Source organism: Cygnus olor, chromosome 5 (assembly GCF_009769625.2).
Source record: "Cygnus olor isolate bCygOlo1 chromosome 5, bCygOlo1.pri.v2, whole genome shotgun sequence".
NCBI classification, from domain to species: domain Eukaryota; kingdom Metazoa; phylum Chordata; class Aves; order Anseriformes; family Anatidae; genus Cygnus; species Cygnus olor.
Genome location: NC_049173.1, coordinates 34754661 through 34776060, shown reverse-complemented (window position 1 = coordinate 34776060; position 21400 = coordinate 34754661). Strand labels below are relative to the sequence as shown.

Genomic DNA, 21400 nt, shown 5'->3' with positions numbered 1-21400 from the left:
AGTCAAAAGGTTTTCTGTTTCTTAGTGATCAGTCAGTTAAATGTGATACTTACCAGAGTAGGTATGCTAGGATTTGATTTTGCAATTTTGCTTTACAATAGTAGCTTGTTTTGCATTGTTACTTTTCACTAGTAGAGAACTAAGACTATTCATCTTTTGTTGCCTTAATTAGGCAGCTATTCTAATGTTTTCTTAGATTGCATTTTTTAAGCCTCACATGAAGAAGGGAAAAAAACAAACAAAAAAAACCCCTGAGCTTTTAATTTGACTAGCTACTTTTCATTTATGTTAACATTGAATTAGAAAATAGAACACACTATTTAAAACACAGACTTCACCAAAAGTTTTGTGCATACATGCATGAGGCAAGGGCTTCCTCTCAGTAGAAGGTTCTCCTGACCAAGTCTGGTCTCTTCACATCCTTTTCTTGTGCATGTTTTTCTATCCTATTTTGTATTGATTAGTGATTGATCAGTTCTGAAAGCTTGTCAAGCTCACCTGCTTTTTTTAATGCATTCAGATCGTGAACTGACTGGTGTTTAAGATCTTAAACTGATTTCACATTTGCAATAAAAGTACAGAAGCTGCTCTATATTCACGAGAATGATGGAAGAGTGCTCAGTATTCATCCCTCTTTGTTCCTTCAAAAAAATAAACCCTAAAGCAAAGGTCAAAGCTCAGTTGATGTATTTTCAGTTCAGTTAAACTTTACTCACACATTCTAACCATGTGGTGTGGTCACACCAGCGTGAAGTGTCTGATTCTGCTAAAACTCACCTCTTACAATAAAGAAATACTGAATAATGTCAGGAAGTACTTCTATACCTTAAGTGTGTTGTTAATTGTTGTTTTAGTGGGTAACCTTTACTAAAAACCCACTGCTTATTTGTTCTCTGCATTAGTCAGGTGTTATTTTAATTTACTGAGCCCCTAAAATTTACCTCTAGGTTGTAGTTAGTAATTTTTTAATCTTCCTCCTAATCATTGGCTCCCTAGTTTGCATGTAAACTGCAAAAGCGATCGTGATCAAATGAGACAAGAGGTGGAAACAGCTTTTAGAGGATCCTCACATCACTGATGGGACGGCAGCACAGAGGAGGGATTTAGGCAGGAAAATTTAGGATAGCCTTGACATACACACTAATACAACAACCCCTAAATTATTTGCCTTTAAGAAGATCATACAATAATAAAAGGCAATATTGTGTTCCTCAGTGTGAAAGTAGTAGATGTGATCCTTTTACAAAGCTACAGAACTATGTAGCTTTTACTTGATTACCAGTTCAAGGGAAAGGATTCTGTCTGAGTTGGGATCTAGCTGCTTTTGAGATTAAAACAGAATCCAGAAACTGTTAGTCAACAACATAGAACCCCGAGGACAAAAAAAGTGTGCGTGTATGGTTTTACATCTATATATATATATACACATATGTATAGGAGATTTTCTTTCCTGAGTGGCTTTCTTGAAAGGGGAACATCACTTTCTCAATTTTACAGAGAATGCAGTTATGATGAAAAAGTAAAACTATCCAGTGCGTTAACAGATTGCATGGGGATACTGAAAATGTTTGAGACAAATTGCTTTGTTCTGCCACTTTTACTGAGGCATTAGACCAAGACATACCTAGATGGTGCAGTCTGTTGTGCCTGACTTCCATGTTTCTAGCACAGCAGAGAACCAACCTGCATGGCTACAATGACATACATTATTAGGATGCGTAATATTAATGCAGTTAGCACAGTCTCATGTGAAATACTTCACATTATGAAAAGGCTAAAATGAGAGTACCAAAATCAGAACAAAGAGTTAATGACTAATTCCGAGGTGGTAGTAAACATCTCTGACGTTCGCAGTTCAGATACAGTCCCAGTTCTGCCTGACTCGCATTGACTTGAGGGAAGACTTGGATTCCAATTGTCAGCGTAAGCAGAGTAATGGTTCATGCTCCATGTCTTTACCAGGCAGAAACATCTTAACACAGTCATTAATAAATTAATCCTTGCTGCCCAAAGTAAAATGTCACAGAGATACTACAAAAGTAGTTACAGACTATGAGCACTGGTCTACTGGAGTACAGCTGTCTCTTTTCCAAGGGATTCTTTCATGTGCCATTTATCTCGATGAGTGAAGCACATATATATTGTGAAATGCTCATTTGCACTTGAGGATGAATGGAGCTCATTACTTAAAGAGAAGTCTTGAGCGTGTTCTTGATGAAGGTGGCAGAGGGCTCTGGTGTTAGGCGTACATGGTGAGCTGCAGCCACTGGAAGGAGAGTTAGAAGTAAAGGAATTAAAGATCAGGCAGGACTTAGTGGGGAGGTGGGGGCAAAGAAGGGGAGATGAAGCAGGGAAGGCAATTCTCCCTCTGTCTGCCCTTTTCGTGACTTGAAATGTGCTGCACATCAATGAGCAAGGAACAGCTTTAGATGTACTAACTTGCCCGTGGTTCACTGCTTCTTCAAGGCTGTGATCCTCTTACTTATGCTCTTCCCACACTAACTTGTATGTACAAATAGTGTCCACACTCTTCTGTATTGCATCTCTGTGCCCCTCCCTCCTCTAGTCCTCAAATTTGCTGTGCTTCTGGACAGCAGGATTTCTGTTATTATCAGGGCTGATTGCTGAATGGGAATTACAGCTGAAGTCTGTACATTCGGTGGGAAGGGGAGAGGGAAAGCAAAGGAGCAGCTGCCTAACTATGGGCCGTGTTCCTGGAGCAGCTGAACTTTGTATAGTAAAGACTGGGATCTAAGACACCTTGCAGCTCCTCGCTGTGTGCAGGCACATCCTGTGCTGAGGGACTGACAGCATTTGAGGCTTGAGTCCCTTCTCAGACACCCTGATCAGTGCAGCCCCTTGGGCAAGGCGATGTACAACTTGAACACGTGAGCCAATGCTGGGAATAAATTTAAGATCATGCCACTACTATTGAAGTGCCATAACCTCTGTAGCTGGAAGGCAGCTACTTGCTAACATTTAGTATGAAGCATAGTGGCAGTGGAGAATTTTGTCTAAGGCCTTTTTCTCCTATTCCTCCTTTTCTTGCAAAAAGTAATTTTTTTGCGTGTGTGTGTTCTCCTTAGCAGAAAACATGATTTTTTGTTAAAACTTTCTAAGTCTTCTGTATAAGATTTAAAAAAGGTAAGGAGCTATGTTGACCCCCGTTATCAGCTAATGCCTTTAAAATAAAGTGTGTTTAATTTAAACTGCCTCATAAAAATCACTCAAAGTTGCTTTGAAACACTTTAAAATGATACGAAAAGTCCACAGCTGTGCCCTACAGCACCAGCTGGAGTCTTACACAGCAGCTGTTGCTGGCAGATCATGTATACAGACTTTTTCTGGGTAAAATCAACAGCAAAAATTTGAGGAGGCTTTGTGGACTCTTACTGACTTGGATGACAATTTCAGTCCAACTTGCATAGCCTCCCTTGAGGATGTGTACAGTGAATAATACAACTAAAATTTAGTATAGTGATGTGTTAGAAATACTGGCATAAAGCAGTTTACCTCCAGCACATTGAGCTTAATGATTCCATCTCCATCTTTATCAAAGGCGTGGAATGCCCCTAAAACAGCGGAAGAAAAATATACAGAATAGATTAAATTACTGTGCAGACAAAGTGTAAAGAAGATCCCACATAGCAAACTAAATCGTATTACTGCTGTGTTATGCAAACTTGTGCAGATATTTACTTACTTGGTCAGCAAGTGTTTCTGCTATGCTTTTCCTTAGCTTGTACAAGGAGAAATGTAATGGCTTATTATCTTTTGTGTGCAGGATGACTGTCATATTTTTGATTCCCTAAGCATATATCTTAAATTATTAAAACTATTTGTAGGCAATAGTGGTTTAAATAAAGTTTGCTTTGAGTATGACTGCATTTTGAGGATGGGGGAGGGAACAATGCAGTAAAATGGGGGCAGCCACTCACTGAACATAGCATCCAGTCGCACGAAGCAGCAGATGAAGCTGTCAAAATCTATGTTCATGTTCTTGTCGGCGTAGCGCATTGTAATGATGTCGTAGAGCTGGTTGTTCAGCCGAAATCCTGCAGAGGAGCAGAAATGGGGCACAGCTGGGCCACAGCTGAGGGGAAGCGCCAGTGCCAGTCAGTCCCAGAGGAAAGGTTTGGCCATAAGTGCTTCCCAGGGCCAGGCTGACCTCAAGCTAGAGGATATTAAGTAAAGCTACAAGGGGCTACCCTGTGTTGAGCTGCCTTCTTAAAACAGAAGTAACATTTTGACATTACTGTTTGGGAGTTCTGGTAGCATATACGTTAGCTCATGCTGTAAATAGAAGTGTACACTGAAGAGTTCACAACTTCAGTTAGCCTGGTGAGAGTGAAGCAACAAAAACTGAGAAACAGAAATGTATGAGGAAGTTGCTATGAAAACACAATTACACAATGGTCAAAAAATAGGATAAGGTTCTAACTCCTCATCTTGGTGTTATTGAATTGTGGCACTGACTGCTGCAATATGCAGCCTAGCTTCCTAAAGCATATTTAATGATTTGAGTGCTGATGGTTGATGGCTAAATACAAGGTCATGTGCAGTCTGTATGCTGAAAGGCTGAGACCAAGAAATTTTATAGTGAAATGTGTCCTTAGTTCTGAAGTCAAGTCAGGAGGTATTTAAATATATATATATATATACTTATTTTATTTATATTTTTATCTAAGTATAAATTTACTTATTTATATTTATTATATGTATATATATGTATATATAAAACACTGATAACTTTCCTGGTGAAAATAGTAACTGGAAAATAAAAATGACCCATATTTCTACTGTAGCAAGAGGCCAAATCCAGATGTAGTTTTGTCCTTAACAAAGAACTGAATCACTGATGTTTTATAAAGTACATACAGCCATCAATTTTTATTCCTTGATGAACTGGTAACTGATGTATCAAGATACCAGTGAAGAAGTGTCACTGAAATCATCCCATTTATGTTTATAATAAAACTCCAGATTTTTCTGAGTGAAGAAGTCATCTCACTCCTTTAGAGAAAAAGCTGTTGGTAAAGATATTTGCTGGGGGAAGCCTGCTGTCCAGAGAAGCAAAAAATGTTGGAAGTCTCTGCAGGGTGAGTTTCATTAGCTGCAACTTCTACAAAAATACTTTTTTTTTTTTTTTTTTTTTGTGCTGCACATGCATGAGAGGAGACTGAGTCCAGGTGGCTTAGTTGCAAAGAAACATGAACTGAAACCAAGAAATGTCCATCCAAATGCCTCTAAGACAAGCTTGGACATTGACCTGCTCTGTCTCGGTTTTCTGTACAATTGGGATGAAAGTTTTCCACTGTTCTTTGATTGTTACTTACACAAAAATAAAGAATCCACAGCTTATGTGAGAGCAAGTGGGTAGGTTAGGTGGGTGAGTGAATGATTACAGGTGCATCTGTCAACAGCTGGGTGCAGCTGGACTCCCTGTTGCATCTCCTGTGTGCTGCTAGGGCAGTTGGACAAACATTGTGCTGTGTAATCGAACATTGCACTCAATAAAAGGGTAAAACTGGGCAAATGTGAATGCTAACTTGGTACTTCTTTGGATTTGATGATTTGTGAGACTGAGATAATCATGTATTATTCACTGAAACATTCAAAAATCTGTTTAGTTGGTGAGACATACAAGACTTGCAGTTTGGATACTTGAGAAACTCAGTTGGGGAAAAAAAGGATTTTTAAATTTCTCTAGGGTCCTCTTTAAACGCTGCACTGTGTTCCTGATTTCAGCCTGTGATACAACAAGCAAAATAAAGTTTCTTTGATTGTTGGGCATTGGACACTGGGGGAAGTACCTGCATCCTTGACTGCATTGCGCATCTCATAGCTGTTAATGGTTCCCGAATGATCTGTGTCATAACGCTTGAAAATTTTCTGGAAAAAAAATAAATACACAGCAGAAATAAAAAGCTTGTTCTTTTGTTGAACATACCGATTGATGTGGGTGGTATCCTCAGGCACTTGAAGGTTTTGCCATTTGCCTCATTTTTGCAGCTGCTGCTGCTAAGCAGTCCTCTAATTACCAACATATAAATTAGATCTGTGCTGTGAGAAACAAAATGCTGTCCTCTAGAGACCCTCCTTTCTTGGCTTGAGTTTATGCTGTTAATCCTCTCTCTTGATTGTCCTAATTAAGTTATTTGCAATGTCTGATTCTAGTTCCTATCTTCCTCCTCCACCTTGTGTCTCTCTGCTATTCTCATGGGGTGAAATCTTTACAGGAAAGCTGGAGCCTCAGAAATTTTCTTAGGCTGAGAGTAAGATGAAGAAAGACATTAATTTTCTCCTTAAAAGCTAATTTGCAATTTTTTGAATATTATATTTTTCATTGTTGTTGTGGTGTATGTAGAGGGATCTGGTTTTCCTACACAAGCTTTTACACTGCAGAAGCTCTGAAGAACATCGCTGTGAATACCAGCAATACCTGCCAGCTTTTAATCTTGTCCCAGAGATGTCGAAACTCATCAAAGTTTATCTTCCCTGAGCCGTCTGTCTGCGATGCAAGCATTCAGGTAACAACAACAAAAAACAACAACAGTATTTTAAAGGGAAAATGAAATAAGTCTGCAGCTCCTGGTGAGAGGGGATGAATGTGAAAACCTAGTTCAGAATTTCCTCAGTACTGAGAGCTGGTCGGAGAGTGCAGCAAAGTATTTATGAACACTTTAATTACCATGAATTGCGTGTTGTTTCAGGATTGTGAGACACTATCTCCTTGAGTAGAAGCAAACCTCTAAAACAGGAAAGAGGCTTGCTCCTGGAGCTGTTATAAAGTACATAAGAGCAGGATGTTTTATAGGGCTCTTTCAAGTGCTTATACTGGTGAAGTTTCCTCAGTATTTTTTATGATATCTGAGCTTCATCCTAGAGCGAAGCCTTTCTGCCTCGCTTGAACAAATTGAGGAGCAGGCAAAATGTTGAATTTGCCAAAATGTGTTTAGCCTCCAACTATTATGGCTCTAGGTTGTATTTATAATTTTGGTCCGGTTTGGTTTGAATGTGCTTAAGTTCTCTCAAAACCCTACGTTATGTCAAATAGGAAAACTGAGTGATATGTTGGAGATAACCCTATGTGGCATCTTTTTGTATGCTTTATTGTACTTACTCTGAGACGCTTTCCATATGCTTTGCATACTAAGTATACAGTGCAATATGTAATACATTTAAAAACTTAAAGGTAAGAGAGAAATACACTAAGCTTGTTGGCAAGAACAGCAGTTATGTTGAGATGGGTTAAAGGAAAGTTGTTATACTGAACTACTTATGCTGTAATTCTGTATTTTGGTCTATTTTTGTTACTCTAGTGTTAAGAAGACTGCAATTAAGATGTGCCACACTGGGAATGCTGTGTTATCTGAACCTGGACTATGATGTACTGTTCTGCTTTCCAGTTTACTAAGTTGCATTTGATTCAAAAACAATCTGTTGCGTGTGGTGGGGGAAAGTAAAACTCAGATGGACTAGTGTGGTATCAAGCAATCCTTTGTCACCGGCAAAGGATACATCCATTAAAGCAATCATGCTGCGGCAGGATTCCAGTTCAAATCCTTCTGTCTTTAGGTCCTTATCTGAAATAAATAATACCAGATAAAAACAAATCATGCAAGTCAGCAAGTGCTTCTCATCCTTTTAGGTGGGACTCTACTCCAAGTAGAAACCAAATCTGCTTGCTTCATTTAGCAAGAAACGAGTGAGAAAGGAATCTGAAAAGGCCCCAAGTAACATTACTGTTTATGAATGACAGATGAAGTTTGATAATCAGGGAGAAAGGTCCACCTCTCCACTAGAAATCGTTTTTAATGCCATTTGCAGACTTTTAGAAACGCTATATTATCATGCGTGGTGCTTCCAGTTAACTTCTGTTCATTAATGCATTATCGGTACTTGATCGGTCATAGATAGTATCTCTATTAAAATGTTGCTAGGTAAAGTCTCAGAAGTGAATAGAAGTGAAACTAGGAAATTTGTGAATTTGCAACCATAAGGAATTTTGAGAGTGCAACTCAGAGGAGGAGGGATACATAATATCACAGATTTCTTTGTCTGGGGTTACTGAAAAACATGTTAAAACTCACGTTTTTTTACGACATTATTTAGAACATTCCTGAGCTCTTCAGCATTGATTTCCATGTCCTGGTAGGAAATGGGGGGAGAAAACCATTAATTACAACATTCCTTATTACAAAAATCATTCTATGGATTGATATGCTAAAAGTATGAAGTCTCAGGTCACTTTTAAGTGTGGTGTGTGCCTCAAAATAGAGAGCATTCCAGGTTTGTATAAGCAGCAGTCCAAATCTTTGAGACTGCAGCTACATCTGCAGTACAAAGCAGGTCTGAAGTTACTGTGCAGCGTTTATTAAACTGCAACTGGAAGAACAACCAGTAATTTCAAGCCACTGTGAGCCAAGCAGCAAAATGTGAAAATCTCTGTAACCCCTCTTGATTTATGTAGCTTTTTGATCTGTGTCTACTTTCGACTTCCTTAGCTAAGTGTATACTGGACAGCACTGTATTTATAACTTCACATGCTATGCAAAATTGCTGGAGAAATCCCGAATAGCCTCATGCAGTAGTTATAGAAATAAAAACCTGAATTTAAATAAGGCTCCCGTGTACACAATTAGAAGAATAAGTTAGATGTACATATGAGGATAGCTGTATGCTTAATTCAATTTTGATTTACTTTTGCTTAGCTTTAGATCTCAAAAGAAATTGAGATAAATTTTAAAGTGTCTTGAATCTGTGAAGTTGTTCTAGTTTCTGTTGTGGCTATGCTGCTCTGAAGGCAGAGGTAGAAATTGGTAGCATACTCACATCTCCTGCAATCTGTTGGAAAATATTCCTAAACTGTTTTTCCTCTTCATTCTCTTCACGAGCTTTTGCTGAAGGACGCTGACAAGATAAAAGCAAAGAAAACATTCAACCTTAGCCCAGCAGGAAAATGAAGGTATCTAAGAGCTGGATGTCTCACTCCCCCCTCACACAAACAAGCCTCTAAGTGATGCTGGAACTGTTCAGAGGAACAGGTCTCCCTTCTGGTCCTTTCCCCTTTTTGTTAAATGTACTCCCTGGCAAGACTGCTGCATTGTTAGCTTCATCTCATTGCTCTCATTTCTCTTGAAATAAGCCTAAATGTTTACTTTCACTGATGGATGTTTATTTTCTAATTTTTGTTTCGAAACATTGCAAAGCAGAAATTTGGAGCAGAAGAGGAAAACATGTTCCATGGCTGCCATGTAGCCTATGAATGGTCCAGAGGGACTCAGGGGCTTGAGAGCACTTTATAATGTGGAGGACCCTTTCTAGAGACGCATCACGTGCAATAATTTCACACTCATTGTTTTCCTTTTTCTCAGACACATGCAAAGTCCAGGCCTGAACTCTGAGATGTACACTCTCAAGTGTACTGGAAAAGGAACTATCTATATGCTTTTCCCTGCAATATTACCTTGTGTGTAGCAAAATTAAGTTCTTGGCTTAGTCCTTATTTTCCTGTGTCTGAACACAAAGGCAAGTTAAGATTGGTTCCCACTTTGCAAACAGACATGCAAGCAATGCCTCCAAAAACCACGAGCTTGGGTGCAGGATCTGATGTTGCATCTCGGGCCTCTCACCCATTTTCGGCAAGCAGACATTCTGACTTCACTGTCCTGATTTTCTCCTCTGTGGTCATGAGAGGAAAGAGTGCAGGAGCATCTGGGGTTACTCAGCCTATTGTCCTCTGGGTAACAAGGACTGGTATAGGGCTATGTAACTTGTAATGGGAAGAAGTTTTGATCACTTCCAGGAGCTCCTGAAGCCCCTCTGGTGCTATTTGCATGTGTGCCCTATATAAAGTGGGTACTGGTTTGGGGGGCTGAGCAGCAGTGGATTGAACTATGCTGCTTGCAGGGAAGAGGTCTCTCTCAGTCAGGATCCCTGTATAAGAGAACAACCAGGGGCTGTTTTCAATATTATGTTATTACAGTGTTAGTGTAGGCACTAAATAACTGAAGGGATAGCCTCTGCTCATGCTCATTAGATCCACCTAAAACAGATGTAAGTTATGTTGAGATTTGAGGAAATGCTGTTGGGTATCTAAAGATGCTTCTTTGCTCAATTCCTGTGTTTTCCACAGCCACTCTTTCATGCTAGCCAGACCAAGCTCCCCAGCCTTCCCAGTTGCTGCAGAAACCTTTTTCTCATCTACGTGGGTTTTGTCACCATCTTTGCCAGCGTCTTCATCTGTTGTCAGCTCCTTATTGCTGTTTGCTCTGTCAGAAACAAAGATGATAGGCTAGAAGAAGGAAGACAGTAAAAGAGAAGTGGAAATTACACAACAGTAGTAGGGAAAGTATTTGGGGACACCCATTTTGTGGTAAAGTACATGCAGACAGATCTGGGAAAGAAAAAAGAAGAGAGGAATTTCTGTAGTTACTGTTCTTCTCATGCCAAAAACAAATCTACAGAAGTCTTTGTGCAATTTTTGGCTTCTTTGCTTTCCTGTTCAGAAATGCGCTAACACTTTAAATGTTGTTTTAAAAAAAATGTATAGATAATGTCTCACTGATTCTCAATTCATCTGAATTTTCCCTTCTCTATGAAGGACAGTAGCACTGAAAGAAGAACAGAATCCACATCCTGCATGAAGAATGTGTATTTGTGTAGGAGCTTGTTAATTATGTGAAGCATATGTTATTTCTCTTTTAATTCTTGAGGCATTCAACCCTAAGGAGCCACATGCAATTGTTCTGTTTTACTGTATTTAAAGCAAAGAAAGCTGCTACCGGATGTGAACGTGTTATCCTAGAGTATTAATTGCAATAAACCTCTCTTGAGATTAACATGTCTGGTTAGATTTTCAAGGTCCTTGTAGGAAACATAATTTTATATGGTGATCTGATTCAGGTTGATTTGTGGACAATTTTGGGGTATATATGAAAGAAGAATCCAAATTGGAGTCAACCACATTCATCTTCAAAATGTTTCCCTTGTGGGTCTTTTTGTACCCTTCCTCTGGCTGATAATATTCCTTGGAACCTCAGCGTATGGTTTTCGGTTGCTAAATATACTGCATAGACTTGAAAGGAGAATCCTGAACTCTGGTGAACAGAAACTTAGGAAAGAGGAGTAGATGCACTGGGCAATGGAAAGTGAATGTGAGGGCATGTGTCTGGAGAAGGGGTGTATTTCACCAGAAAGAGGTGTGAGGGTGCCTGTGGAGGGGCAGGCAGGAGGATCATTTGAGCAACTCAGAGGTTCAGGCTTTTAAAACTGAACAAGTTTTGTTATGGCTTTGCCCCCTCCTTGAGTGAGAGAGGTACCTGATGCTATAGCTGTATTTCATCAGATTTTAGTGTAGGAAGACAAAATCTTTGCTCCCTGAAAATTTCCTCTTACTCAGTGCTAACTAGATAATTAGCTGACTAACTAGATCTGTTTCTAGATGCAGAGAATTCACTAATGATATGGAGGAACTCTGCTGCATGCATTGCACATGCTTTTTGCCTTGTTGCCATTCAGCAAATTGCACAAGTACCCACCTTGCCTTTTTTCTTCTTCTGTTTGAACAAAAACACAATTTTTTTTAAACAGAATTACAGATTTTAGCCACATTATTCAGAGATAGAAAAAAGAAAGTATAACTGTAGAAATGGGAAAATAAGTGTGAGAAAGGGAAAGAGAAAAGAAGCTGCTCTTTTCTATCTAGTTCCTATATTCACACAGGTTTCAAAAGGAAGGGAAAATATACCCGTAAAGAAATTGCATACTGAAGGAGAGAAATTGAGGAAAACATATCAAAATGGTGGCCCATCTTGTCTGGGGCTCTGTATACTTGAATGAAATCTCTGCTGTATCTTTATCTCTGACTATTCCTTTTCTTTTTCCCAATCAGTCAGTGGAAATTGGACTTCTGTGCCCACAAATCAATGTGAAGTGGCAATTAAATTCCACCAGATATGGACAGCTATTCTGTTATCATGACAGCAAACAGAAGAGAAACACTTCTGAGCAAGGTTTGATGAAGCTCAGTTCTGCGCAAGGGCATTTCCCCCCTCCCCCCCACCCCAGCTCCCCAAATCTAAATGTACTGTATGCTCTAATTTATTCCCGTACAGATGTGTAAAACCCCAGGCCAAAGAGTTAGTTTCTCATGGATTATAGTTTGAATCACAGTATCATTAGGATCCCTTTCCAGAAAGCTTGTTCTTCAAAATAAGACATTATTTTCTTTATGAGATGAGATGCTAATTTCACAACGAAACAAACAAAAAATCCCAGAGCACAGAGCTAGGCCTCCCCCAGTACCTGAATACTCTCAAATGATGGAGGCAAAGGCAAGGTTTAGTATGCTACACCTTCATGCAAGGGGCAGATTTCAAATCTGGCAAAAAGATTTTGGTCTGTCTGAATCAGAAAGTAGCGTATAATGTCAAGTGTTATTAGGAGTATCTTGATGAGAAAATGTGAGAATTTATGTTAAAGGAGCTGTCATGTAGTTGTAAATGGTTTCCTGCTATAGGTTTCCTTAAATGTGACGCTCCTTCCCTCCCTCCCCTCTATTCACACAAAAGAGGCACAGGACAGTACTTACTGATGGACGGTCTGCCTCAATCATGTTTTCAACCTCCCTTGAAGAAAGCAGAAAGTAAATAAATCAGGCAAGTGGCTGTTCAAAACAGTGTTTATCTGGTTAGTAAGCAGCCACTTGAACTTTCCAAACAGCAGTGGTATAGGTTGGTTTCTGAGCATTACAGCAGCAGACTCTGGATGTAACTTCCCCAGTTTGAGCTAAGCATCCCAAGTACTGCTGCCAGGAGCACTGCTGCCTGGTTTATTCCTCTTAGAGCCTTCACAACACTGAATGTCAACAGCTGGGAGTAAAACAGAGGCTTTATGGCCTAAGTGAAGTGATACTGGCTGCAGTTTGAGCTCTGGAAAACTAGTTGAAGAGCAGGATGTAAAAGGAATAACTACATATTCCTGTATTCTGTTCATGACACAGAGCAGTAAATAACAAACTTGTTTGTTTTCATTATAAAAATGGTGGAGGGTATGTTTACAAAGGATATCCTGCAAGTAGCAAGCTTACCCACAGACAATTCTAAACAGGTTCTTGTTAAACTATAAGGTAAACTTGTGGAAGTAAGTTCACAGCTTGGAGTTTCTAACGGGGTTAAGAAAATGAAGAGTAGGGTGTTGCAGACTGGGAAAATAACAGACTAGTGAGCTCACCTCTACCTTTAGAGACAGATAAGTAGATCTGTGACTTACTCTGAAAGACTTCTTTTCTCTGAGAAAACCCTCAGGATGAATTCTCCCTCCTGGTGGGGTTCGTATGTTGATGGTATGACAACGTACTCGCTGGGAGGCAGCCGGAAGCGCTCAGAGATTTCTCGCATGTTTATGTAGGTCTTACTTCTAGCTTTGGAGGCATTGTAGAGGAAAAAATCCTTTTGCAAGTGGTGCTTAGTGCCATGCATCTGCAGAACAAAGGAATTAGCATGTCGTCTTACCCATTTACCAGGTGGCTCCTCATGCAAGTAGCACATGGTCAGGACAGAAAACACAAATTCAGCAGCAGAAGCTTTTTTTTTTTTTTTGCTAAAGATAGTTCATGAAAGGTATTCATTCAAATATGAAGTCAAGAATTGTGGGCTAAAAACACATACTAGTTGTCTTCTGCAGAAATAACTACCTTTGAAATAAGTCTGCAAACGCACCATTTACATTGTCAACTTTACATTTTTCAGGTAACACAGCCTTCACGTGAGCTTATTTGCAGAACTTGTGGTGCCAATGATTCAGCTACTGGCAGGATCAGGACAACTCCATCTGTGCACTTACAATGCATTTTCTTCAATGGCTGAAAATACCATTTGTTTTCCAATCAAGTTCTGAGACTGTAGAGCAAACTCTAGGGCAGCTGGCATTATTTGCAGGAGGAAACAGAAATGGTTTAAGGGTCTTCTGCATTGGGTGTAATGTCTAAGTGCTAGCTGATGCTGCTTCGTGCAGTTCAGGTTCACCGACCAACTCTGAAAGCTGTGGCTAGGCCTCACATAGAATAGAAAAGAAGGACTGAGTAAAAGGTGCAGGTGTAAAGAGGGTGTGAGTGAGAAGGAATTCAAAATGACTTACAAAATATTACTAAACACTCAAAGCAGAAACGTTAGTGGTTTCACTTCTGTAACATCCTTGAAAAAAAAAACTTGACCAGACATTTTCCTACTGGCTTACAGACAGGCAGAACAGTAACTCTAGCTGTGAGAACACCCCAAGAAGTCAGCCAGTTCCTATTCAGCTCATACCTCTTTGGGCACCTAAGGGAGAAACAAAGAGAAGAAACAGAGGTGTTAGGTGAGCCCACTTGCTTATAGATCATATAGAAGGGTTTTCACATAGATTTCTGGGGATGCAGCCAGTAATGAAAATGCTCCAAGTTATATAAATATTCTAATCAATTTATTTTACTTTCCAGATTTCTTATGATCTATATGAGATCCATTATGACTTGAAGTAAATATGTCTGTGCAAGGGACCGAGCAAATTGACTTCTTCCTGAAGTCACTAGGGGGACAGGTGTTGATCACTACCTTTGTCTTGGATATGTTTCCCTTTTTACACGATTCTACCATTGGAATGTTTAGTTTCAGCATGGATGAATGGGAGATTGAAGGATATATGGGAAAAAAATGTTAAAATCTGGCTTTAAGTCACTATAAAAGCCTTTAAAAGTGTGTTACTTATAGATAGGGTAAACCCTGAGGTTACTGTGGGCTAAATGATTATAAAGCCTTGAATTTCCTTATTCTTTTCCATTCATTTCCTTGCAAAGTAAAAATTGCAATTCATGTTGTCAGGACGAACAATTCAGTGACTCTTGGTAAATGCATACTGCCAAAACTGGGGACCTGATGCTAAGAACCAAGTCTAGAGCTGGTACCTCATAGATGGCAAAGCCAATGGTGTACAGGTTGGCTCCCAGCTTGCGTTCTTTCCTCCTGTTTTTCTGCATCAGTGCAACAAGGAAGCTGCAGATAACCTCTTCATCCTCAGGATCGTCATCTTCCTCCAGGAGCTTCAAACGATACTGGGGATTGGTCCAAAATGTATCTGTGAAATGCCACCAACAACCCCAAGCAAACATGTAAAGCTTCAGTTTTCTAACAACACTTATGACCAAAGAGAACTTCTCCATTCCCTGTCTGTGGTTCCTGAGGGAAAGGATAAAATTGGGTTTTTATTTATAAGTATTTATTTATTTTCATGTGTTTTCAGTGTTACGTAGTTATAAGGAAGATTTAAAATGAACAATTAGCATCTGACAAACATACAAAGAACTGAAAGCTGGCATAATTTATCCGTGGATTTCCCAAGTGAAATCAAGCTGATAGAGTGAAATTGATATCTCTTACCTGAGGCACTGCGAAGTATTTGAACAATGATTTATCTTTGCCAGACCTGCCTGTTTGGGTTTATGAGGTACTGTAACAAACATGATAACAGAAGATTTCCACATGGAAAATCGCTTGGCTCATCTATTGAGGAATCAAAGATTTCCTATGGCTGAGCACTGATGTAGCCTGTGGGATGTAATATAGTCCCTGTCAAAGTGGTGATATCTCTTAAGACTCATTGCTCACCTGGATAATTGCGGCAGCCTCCAGCTGAGCAGCCTCTCACCCAGCGCCCTTCGTTGACTGACACAGTCCAGGTCTGGAGTTTATCAGCTTCCAGAGTATCAGGTGTGAGGTTACAGATCTCAAGTTTTGTGAAATGCCTCATGAAATCTTCGAAAGATATCCTGGAGGAATGGAGGGGAAGATGAATCTGAATGAATGTACGTGGTGGGTGGTTAACTGAAAGATATACTGCTCCTGGAGAGGTGGTGGAGAGTGACCCACATTACTGTCCCCATTAGGGCAAGTTTGACATGGGAGCTCTGTGATTTCCTAATGCGTTTGACCTGTTGGTCAATTAACACAGGTACAGCTCCAAAATGGGGGACACCAAAATGAGAGGATGGTGCATAGGAAGAAGGATAGAGAGCTTGTCAAGTGTGGGATAACTAGAGGGACTGTGCTGGTAGGACTCAATAAACCCTGGTGGGAGATGGAGATTGCAGAGCAGGGGTTATTTGGAAATATGAGGGGAAACAGATTACTGTAATTGTTTTAACACACTTAAGTAGTGCAGTATGATTCATTTTTGCTGTAGTTGCACATCTAGAGAAACACACTTTTTTTGACTGATGTTCTCACCAGAACTCCCCATCCTCCGCGATCTTGTGTTGCAAACGGATTTTCTCTGCTTCATTAATGAAGTTCCACTCTTCTGATCTTCAAAGGAGTAAACAAGCTACATTACACTTTTGCAATACACAATTTTTTCCAAAAATTTCTGCTCTTTACTGTCTCTGTTGAAATTCAAGTGTTGTCATTCTACATTGACAAAAAAAATTCCTTTGAGAGATCTGCAACCATTTGTTCTCAATGCTATCCTCTCCACATGCTCAAACGGAGAAGGAATTGCTCTGCTCCTTTCCACCTTCACTTCAGACTTCCTACTAGCAGCTCTCAGAAATCTGTTATTTTATTTAGCATAAAGACAGAAGTGCTTGCAAACTATCATTGCCAGAGTAGCTACTGAAATTCCTTTTTGCAAAACATGATGAGAAGCTTCATCCAAACATGCTCATGTGCTGACATCTTGCTTCACCCAGTTTTTCCATAACTTGAAAGATTCTTCTACTTTAAATTCTTGTTTTGAATGTGAACATTGCTGACCTTGCTAGACAGTAAAAACAGACTAAATGTATCATTAGACTGGCTTTCCATTGGTTAAATCCCCTTCTCTCAACATCTTTTCTAGGTATGCTTTGCTTTCTACAGCTTTATCTAAGCAGTGAAATATGATGTTCTTCAAAATGCCAGAAAAGACCATTTAAATACCTCATTGTTAAATGCTAGGACCATGCACAAGCTGTCTAAGGGCAAATGAAGCTTCGTTATTTATTTTTTTGAAATCAAATGAAGCTGCTGGATACTTGTTACTCACTTATCACTCCAAGGTCCATTCCATTCCACCTGTCCCCAGGGGTTTCTCAACCTTACCAGGCGTATTTTTTCCCCTTTAAATGTTGTCTAATTGAAAGAGAAGGCAACAAAAATCAGCTGAATTATTTTGTGAGAAATAGGCTCAAAAAGGAAATGCTCTGTCTGACACATCCCTGATACCAGCTCCCCAAGTGATGGTGATTTTCAAGGCCATCACCCAGCCTGACCTGACTTGAGTGAGTGCAGGAAGACTGTAAGACCAGGAGGTGGCCAGCTGTGGCCACCTTTGCCCATGCAGACCATGGAGGAACACCCATTTACAAAGAAAGCCAAAACTTGGGTTTGTTTCTCCACAAAGCTGCTCTTTTATTTAATTATTAGATTTCTTTCCGTCATAATTCATCTCCCCCTCCTCTCTTTTTTTGCCCCCCAATCCACAACTTTGCCAGTGTGCATGACGCTAGGCCATTCTAGACCACAGGTCCCCACAGTAGGAAGAAAGGGACTGTACATACCTCTTCCACAGCCGTGACAGAGTAGGCATGACCTTTGACCAGCCCACAAGACATCCGGGTTTCATACTGCATTGGCACTATGGTCTGTTAGATACAGGATAAAAATTTGTGAAAGGCATGTGAAGCTCAGCCAGCTGCTCTGAGGCAGGAGGGAGGATGATGCTGTTTGGGTGATAAGGTCTTTTTTTTTTTTTTTGTCTTGTTCCCTTTTGCCCATTTATCAAGGTGACCAAGCTTAGTGTCCACAGAATTAACATTATTGATTAAAAAGGAGTGAAGAATTAATTTAAAGAGCAAAAAGTTAATATTCATTGTAGAAGACATTTTGTGATTTACCTTTTCCCCTTTGTGTAGTTTGCCTTTTTTTTTTCCACTCAGAACATGCTAGTATATAGCATACCTAATCAAAATGATTAAATTTTCTATTAGTAGGACTGTTCAGCCTGGAATAGTATGTTCTTGTATGGCTCAGTAAGGTTATTGCAGATTAAACTGGAACTTAGAGCAGCTCAACATGTATTAGGATACTTTCATCTTAACACACTGCTGCGATGTTATCACAACAATGTTAAAAAAAAACAAAACTTTCATACTGTTTTTACTAAATTACACTATTAAATATATATATATATATCTCCTGTGGAGATGTACATTTTATTGCGTAATCTCTGTGACTGTAATTTTTTCAGCTGGCACACAGGAAGGGTGTAGCTTTCTTGAGCAGATATAAATACATTTGATGTCTTGGTAATCAACTGTTACTGTAAGTGATGCATTTTTATTTATAAGTCTGAAAATACTACTTACATGGGAGATAAAGAATTGAGAGCAGGGTGGCAGGTTTAGATAGTTCAGTATCCTTGCAGGAGAAATCACTAAGAATAGTGGGAAAGGAAGGCTACACTAAGTGCACGTGGACCACATGTGAAATTTCCCTTCATTCATTCCCTCACAGAGAAGTGACTGTGAGGCCCTGCCAGTAACTCTTCCATTTGTTTTTTGATGCATCTGAGGACATGAGAAAGTCAGGGCTGGAAATGGAGAATTAGTAAGGTCACACAGTTACATTCTCAGGTTGCGCAGGGAGGAATCTCATCCAAATACTTCCTGGCTGTCACAGTTATTTTCCATTATTTCCTTTCTGCTCTTGTTTCTTTTATCTTGCTCTAGATTCTATACTCTTCCCGTCTATTACCTCCTATCTATTTCTATTTTTCTTAATTTCTTCTCATGTTGTCACTTTCATTACTTAGCAGAACCCCTTTCACTCTTTTCTATTTAAGAATATTATTTTCTGTTGCTGGAACCCTGATCCACTTCTCTGGAGTGCTTCTGAGGTCTGCATTGTCTGCCTCTTTCCATCAAGAGCCATGATATTTTCTAGTGATGGCTCAGGAGTGTAACAACCAGCAGCAAAACAGTTGCTGGCACAGCAACTATAAAAAGAGTTTTGTAACGTTCCATCACTAGACAGTCACCGAGGGGGAAATTCCCCTGAGAACATGGGTGATTTGGACAGTCATGCGTGCAAAAGAAGACAACCAAGCTGGGCTTTCCCAAAGAATTACATCATTTCAGTCTTTCAGGAAGACTAAATATGGATGACTAAAGCGGAAAAAATGGCTACTTCTGCTGCAAATGCAGAAGAGTTTGCATAATCAAAAGTTTTAGAAATGTAATATGCTTTTTTGGTGTTTTTTTCTCTTCTCCGTAAAGTGAGAGAAGTAATATCTGTCCCCCCACAGCTCCCTAAAAGGCAAGGTATGACAACTGTCTGGTAGAGAGAAGGGGACAGTGATGTGTTCATTTACAGATTTGGAAGCTTTTAAGTTTTAAGTTAAGATATGGGGTTTTTCTCTAGTGTTTTTAACAGCCCTCCTTTTATTTTTCTAGATACACAGCAACTTGAGCATACCAGTTTTTTTAATAGCACACACCAATATTAGACATATTTTTTCCTTTTCCTTGTTGTGCTTTTAAAATTAGGATCATAAAGGCAGTAATCTAATAGGAGCTCTCCACCTATCTCTGAGTGTTCACTCACTCCAAGTCCACCCCAAGAGCAGACTCCCCTCCATTTGTGGGCAGTGTTCCATAGTCCTTTGTTTCAAAGTAAGTTCACCAAGACCTTTTGTGCCTGCAGTGAGAGCTATACAGAGCTTGCTATTAATTTCTTTCTCAAAAAAACCCACGCACTCTGGGAACTTGTTCCATCCTAATATTTTAATTCTCTCACTCTTTACATCCTCCGTAAGTGAGGGACTTGCTAAAATGCATTAATCGTTTCCTGTTACTAAACTTAATAACAAGTGTGGAACTTAGACGTATTTTATGTGACTCTGCTTTCATTTCTACTGTACAAGTAAGCTCTGGAAATTAGAAGCCTGTACCAAAAGTCAGCAGCCCTTTGCCTCAGTATCAGCAAAGCCCTCTAGATAGGCGTATCAGTGATGGATACACTTGGAAGGACTGAAGTCCTTAAACATGTATGTCAAATAGCATTCAAAAGAACAGATCTTTACTGTTGGGATAATTCAGTGAAGTGAAATAAGGATTTAAAATTGTAAGTGAAATGTTTCTCTAACTGTTCTGTAAATAAAAGTGCTGTGAAATTAACTACTACTAGAAATGTACAAACCCAGGCTGGCCTTTCATCTGTCCCCTTGTAGTCCACAGTGGGGTGAGACATCTGTGCATTTTCTAGATTCTTCACCATTCGAGCAATCAGTTCGCCAATGTCACTTCGAGGAGCTGATCCATAGGAAAAGCCTAAGTTATCCTGAGACACAGAATAGGAGAAAAGTTCATTGTGGAAAGAGGAGGCAGGGAGAGCAAAGAGAAATAATTCAAGAAAGAGGAGTGTTTTTTTTTTGTTCATTTAAAAAAAAAAAAAACTAGATAGCTTTTCTTCTCCTATCTCTTCTAGATGGTCCATACTCATCTACAGAGGTTGGTATCACTGGTTGTTCTCCTGCTTTTATTGCTATGTCACACTAGTTATTGAAACTAGTGGTTTTTTACTTTCACTTCTAAGTTAACCACAGTGAATATAGACGATCTAAGGCTATGTTGGGAATCAAGGGATTAGCTTCCTAAGCATTTGGACACTTTGAGCATCTTTGACATGAAGATTTGCATCTCAGTCAAGTTGCAGCACCCCCCTACTAACCTCTTTTTACTTGAGGTGAAGGCACTGAGAGAGTGGTGCTGGTTTTGTTGACTGGACCCCTTCTCCTGACCTCCCTCTTCTGCTTCTGTTCACTTCCCTTTTGGTGCTTGCCATTCTCTAATGATAAGTGTTTAGTGCAGGCTGCCCTATCTCCTACAAATGGATGTTTGCTTATGTGGACTAAACCAAGCTGTTCCAAAAGTTGGTATATATTTGATTACAAATGGAGATTTTTGCCATATCTTAAGGCTTATCTGTAAAGTTTATATGGACTCACATCAATGGAGCTGGCCATGAGGGATCCTCTGGCAATGGCATGTTTCATGATTTTATAGATATCTTTAGGAGCATCCTTTATCTCATAGAACTCTGTCACTCCTCCAGTGAAGTCCTCCATGGCCTCTGTGGTGTTGCCTCCTTTCAAAGCTTCGTAGGACCCATGGAGTCTTGGAATGAGAAAAGAATAGCAAGAGTTTCTTTTACATAGATAAAGATATGTACATATATATACTGTATATTTTTTCCTCTTATATGTAATATATTTATCTACTGCGTGTATGTATAAATATATATACATATACTAAATGAATCTGTTTGCTAACCCTTAAATTTATAGTTTTAAGAAATGCCACCTGCAAATAAACAAAAAAGATGTT

At 39.5% G+C, this 21400-nt stretch overlaps 1 protein-coding gene and 1 long non-coding RNA gene across 9 annotated transcripts in view; one reads left to right on the top strand and one right to left on the bottom strand.

Moving 5' to 3' along the window:
* Positions 1-321: 321 nt before the first annotated feature.
* CAPN3 (calpain 3) overlaps positions 322-21400 on the bottom strand; it is a 31244-nt gene continuing 10165 nt past the window's right edge. For 3 of the 8 annotated variants that reach the window (XM_040557338.1, XM_040557337.1, XM_040557342.1), the window contains 18 exons: positions 21022-21190; positions 20214-20354; positions 17576-17659; positions 17062-17147; positions 16266-16343; positions 15648-15808; positions 14948-15117; positions 14313-14324; positions 13276-13484; positions 12596-12632; positions 8836-8913; positions 8094-8151; positions 7522-7586; positions 6443-6511; positions 5814-5892; positions 3939-4055; positions 3514-3572; positions 322-2266 (listed from right to left, as the gene is read on the bottom strand). In XM_040557338.1, coding sequence (XP_040413272.1) covers positions 2240-2266; positions 3514-3572; positions 3939-4055; positions 5814-5892; positions 6443-6511; positions 7522-7586; positions 8094-8151; positions 8836-8913; positions 12596-12632; positions 13276-13484; positions 14313-14324; positions 14948-15117; positions 15648-15808; positions 16266-16343; positions 17062-17147; positions 17576-17659; positions 20214-20354; positions 21022-21190 — 1699 coding nt within the window. In that variant the 3' untranslated portion in view covers positions 322-2239. Of the gene's footprint in view, positions 2267-3513; positions 3573-3938; positions 4056-5813; positions 5893-5921; positions 6276-6367; positions 6531-6572; positions 7040-7322; positions 7587-8093; positions 8152-8835; positions 8914-10195; positions 10298-11543; positions 11562-12595; positions 12633-13275; positions 13485-14312; positions 14325-14947; positions 15118-15647; positions 15809-16265; positions 16344-17061; positions 17148-17575; positions 17660-20213; positions 20355-21021; positions 21191-21400 lie in introns of those variants that run through there. The other 5 variants (XM_040557344.1, XM_040557339.1, XR_005820019.1 and 2 more) reach the window with 5 other exon arrangements.
* On the top strand, positions 5903-8828 carry LOC121070340. The gene is made up of 3 exons (XR_005820020.1): positions 5903-6275; positions 6368-6530; positions 7323-8828. It is a non-coding gene; the product is annotated as an uncharacterized LOC121070340 (long non-coding RNA).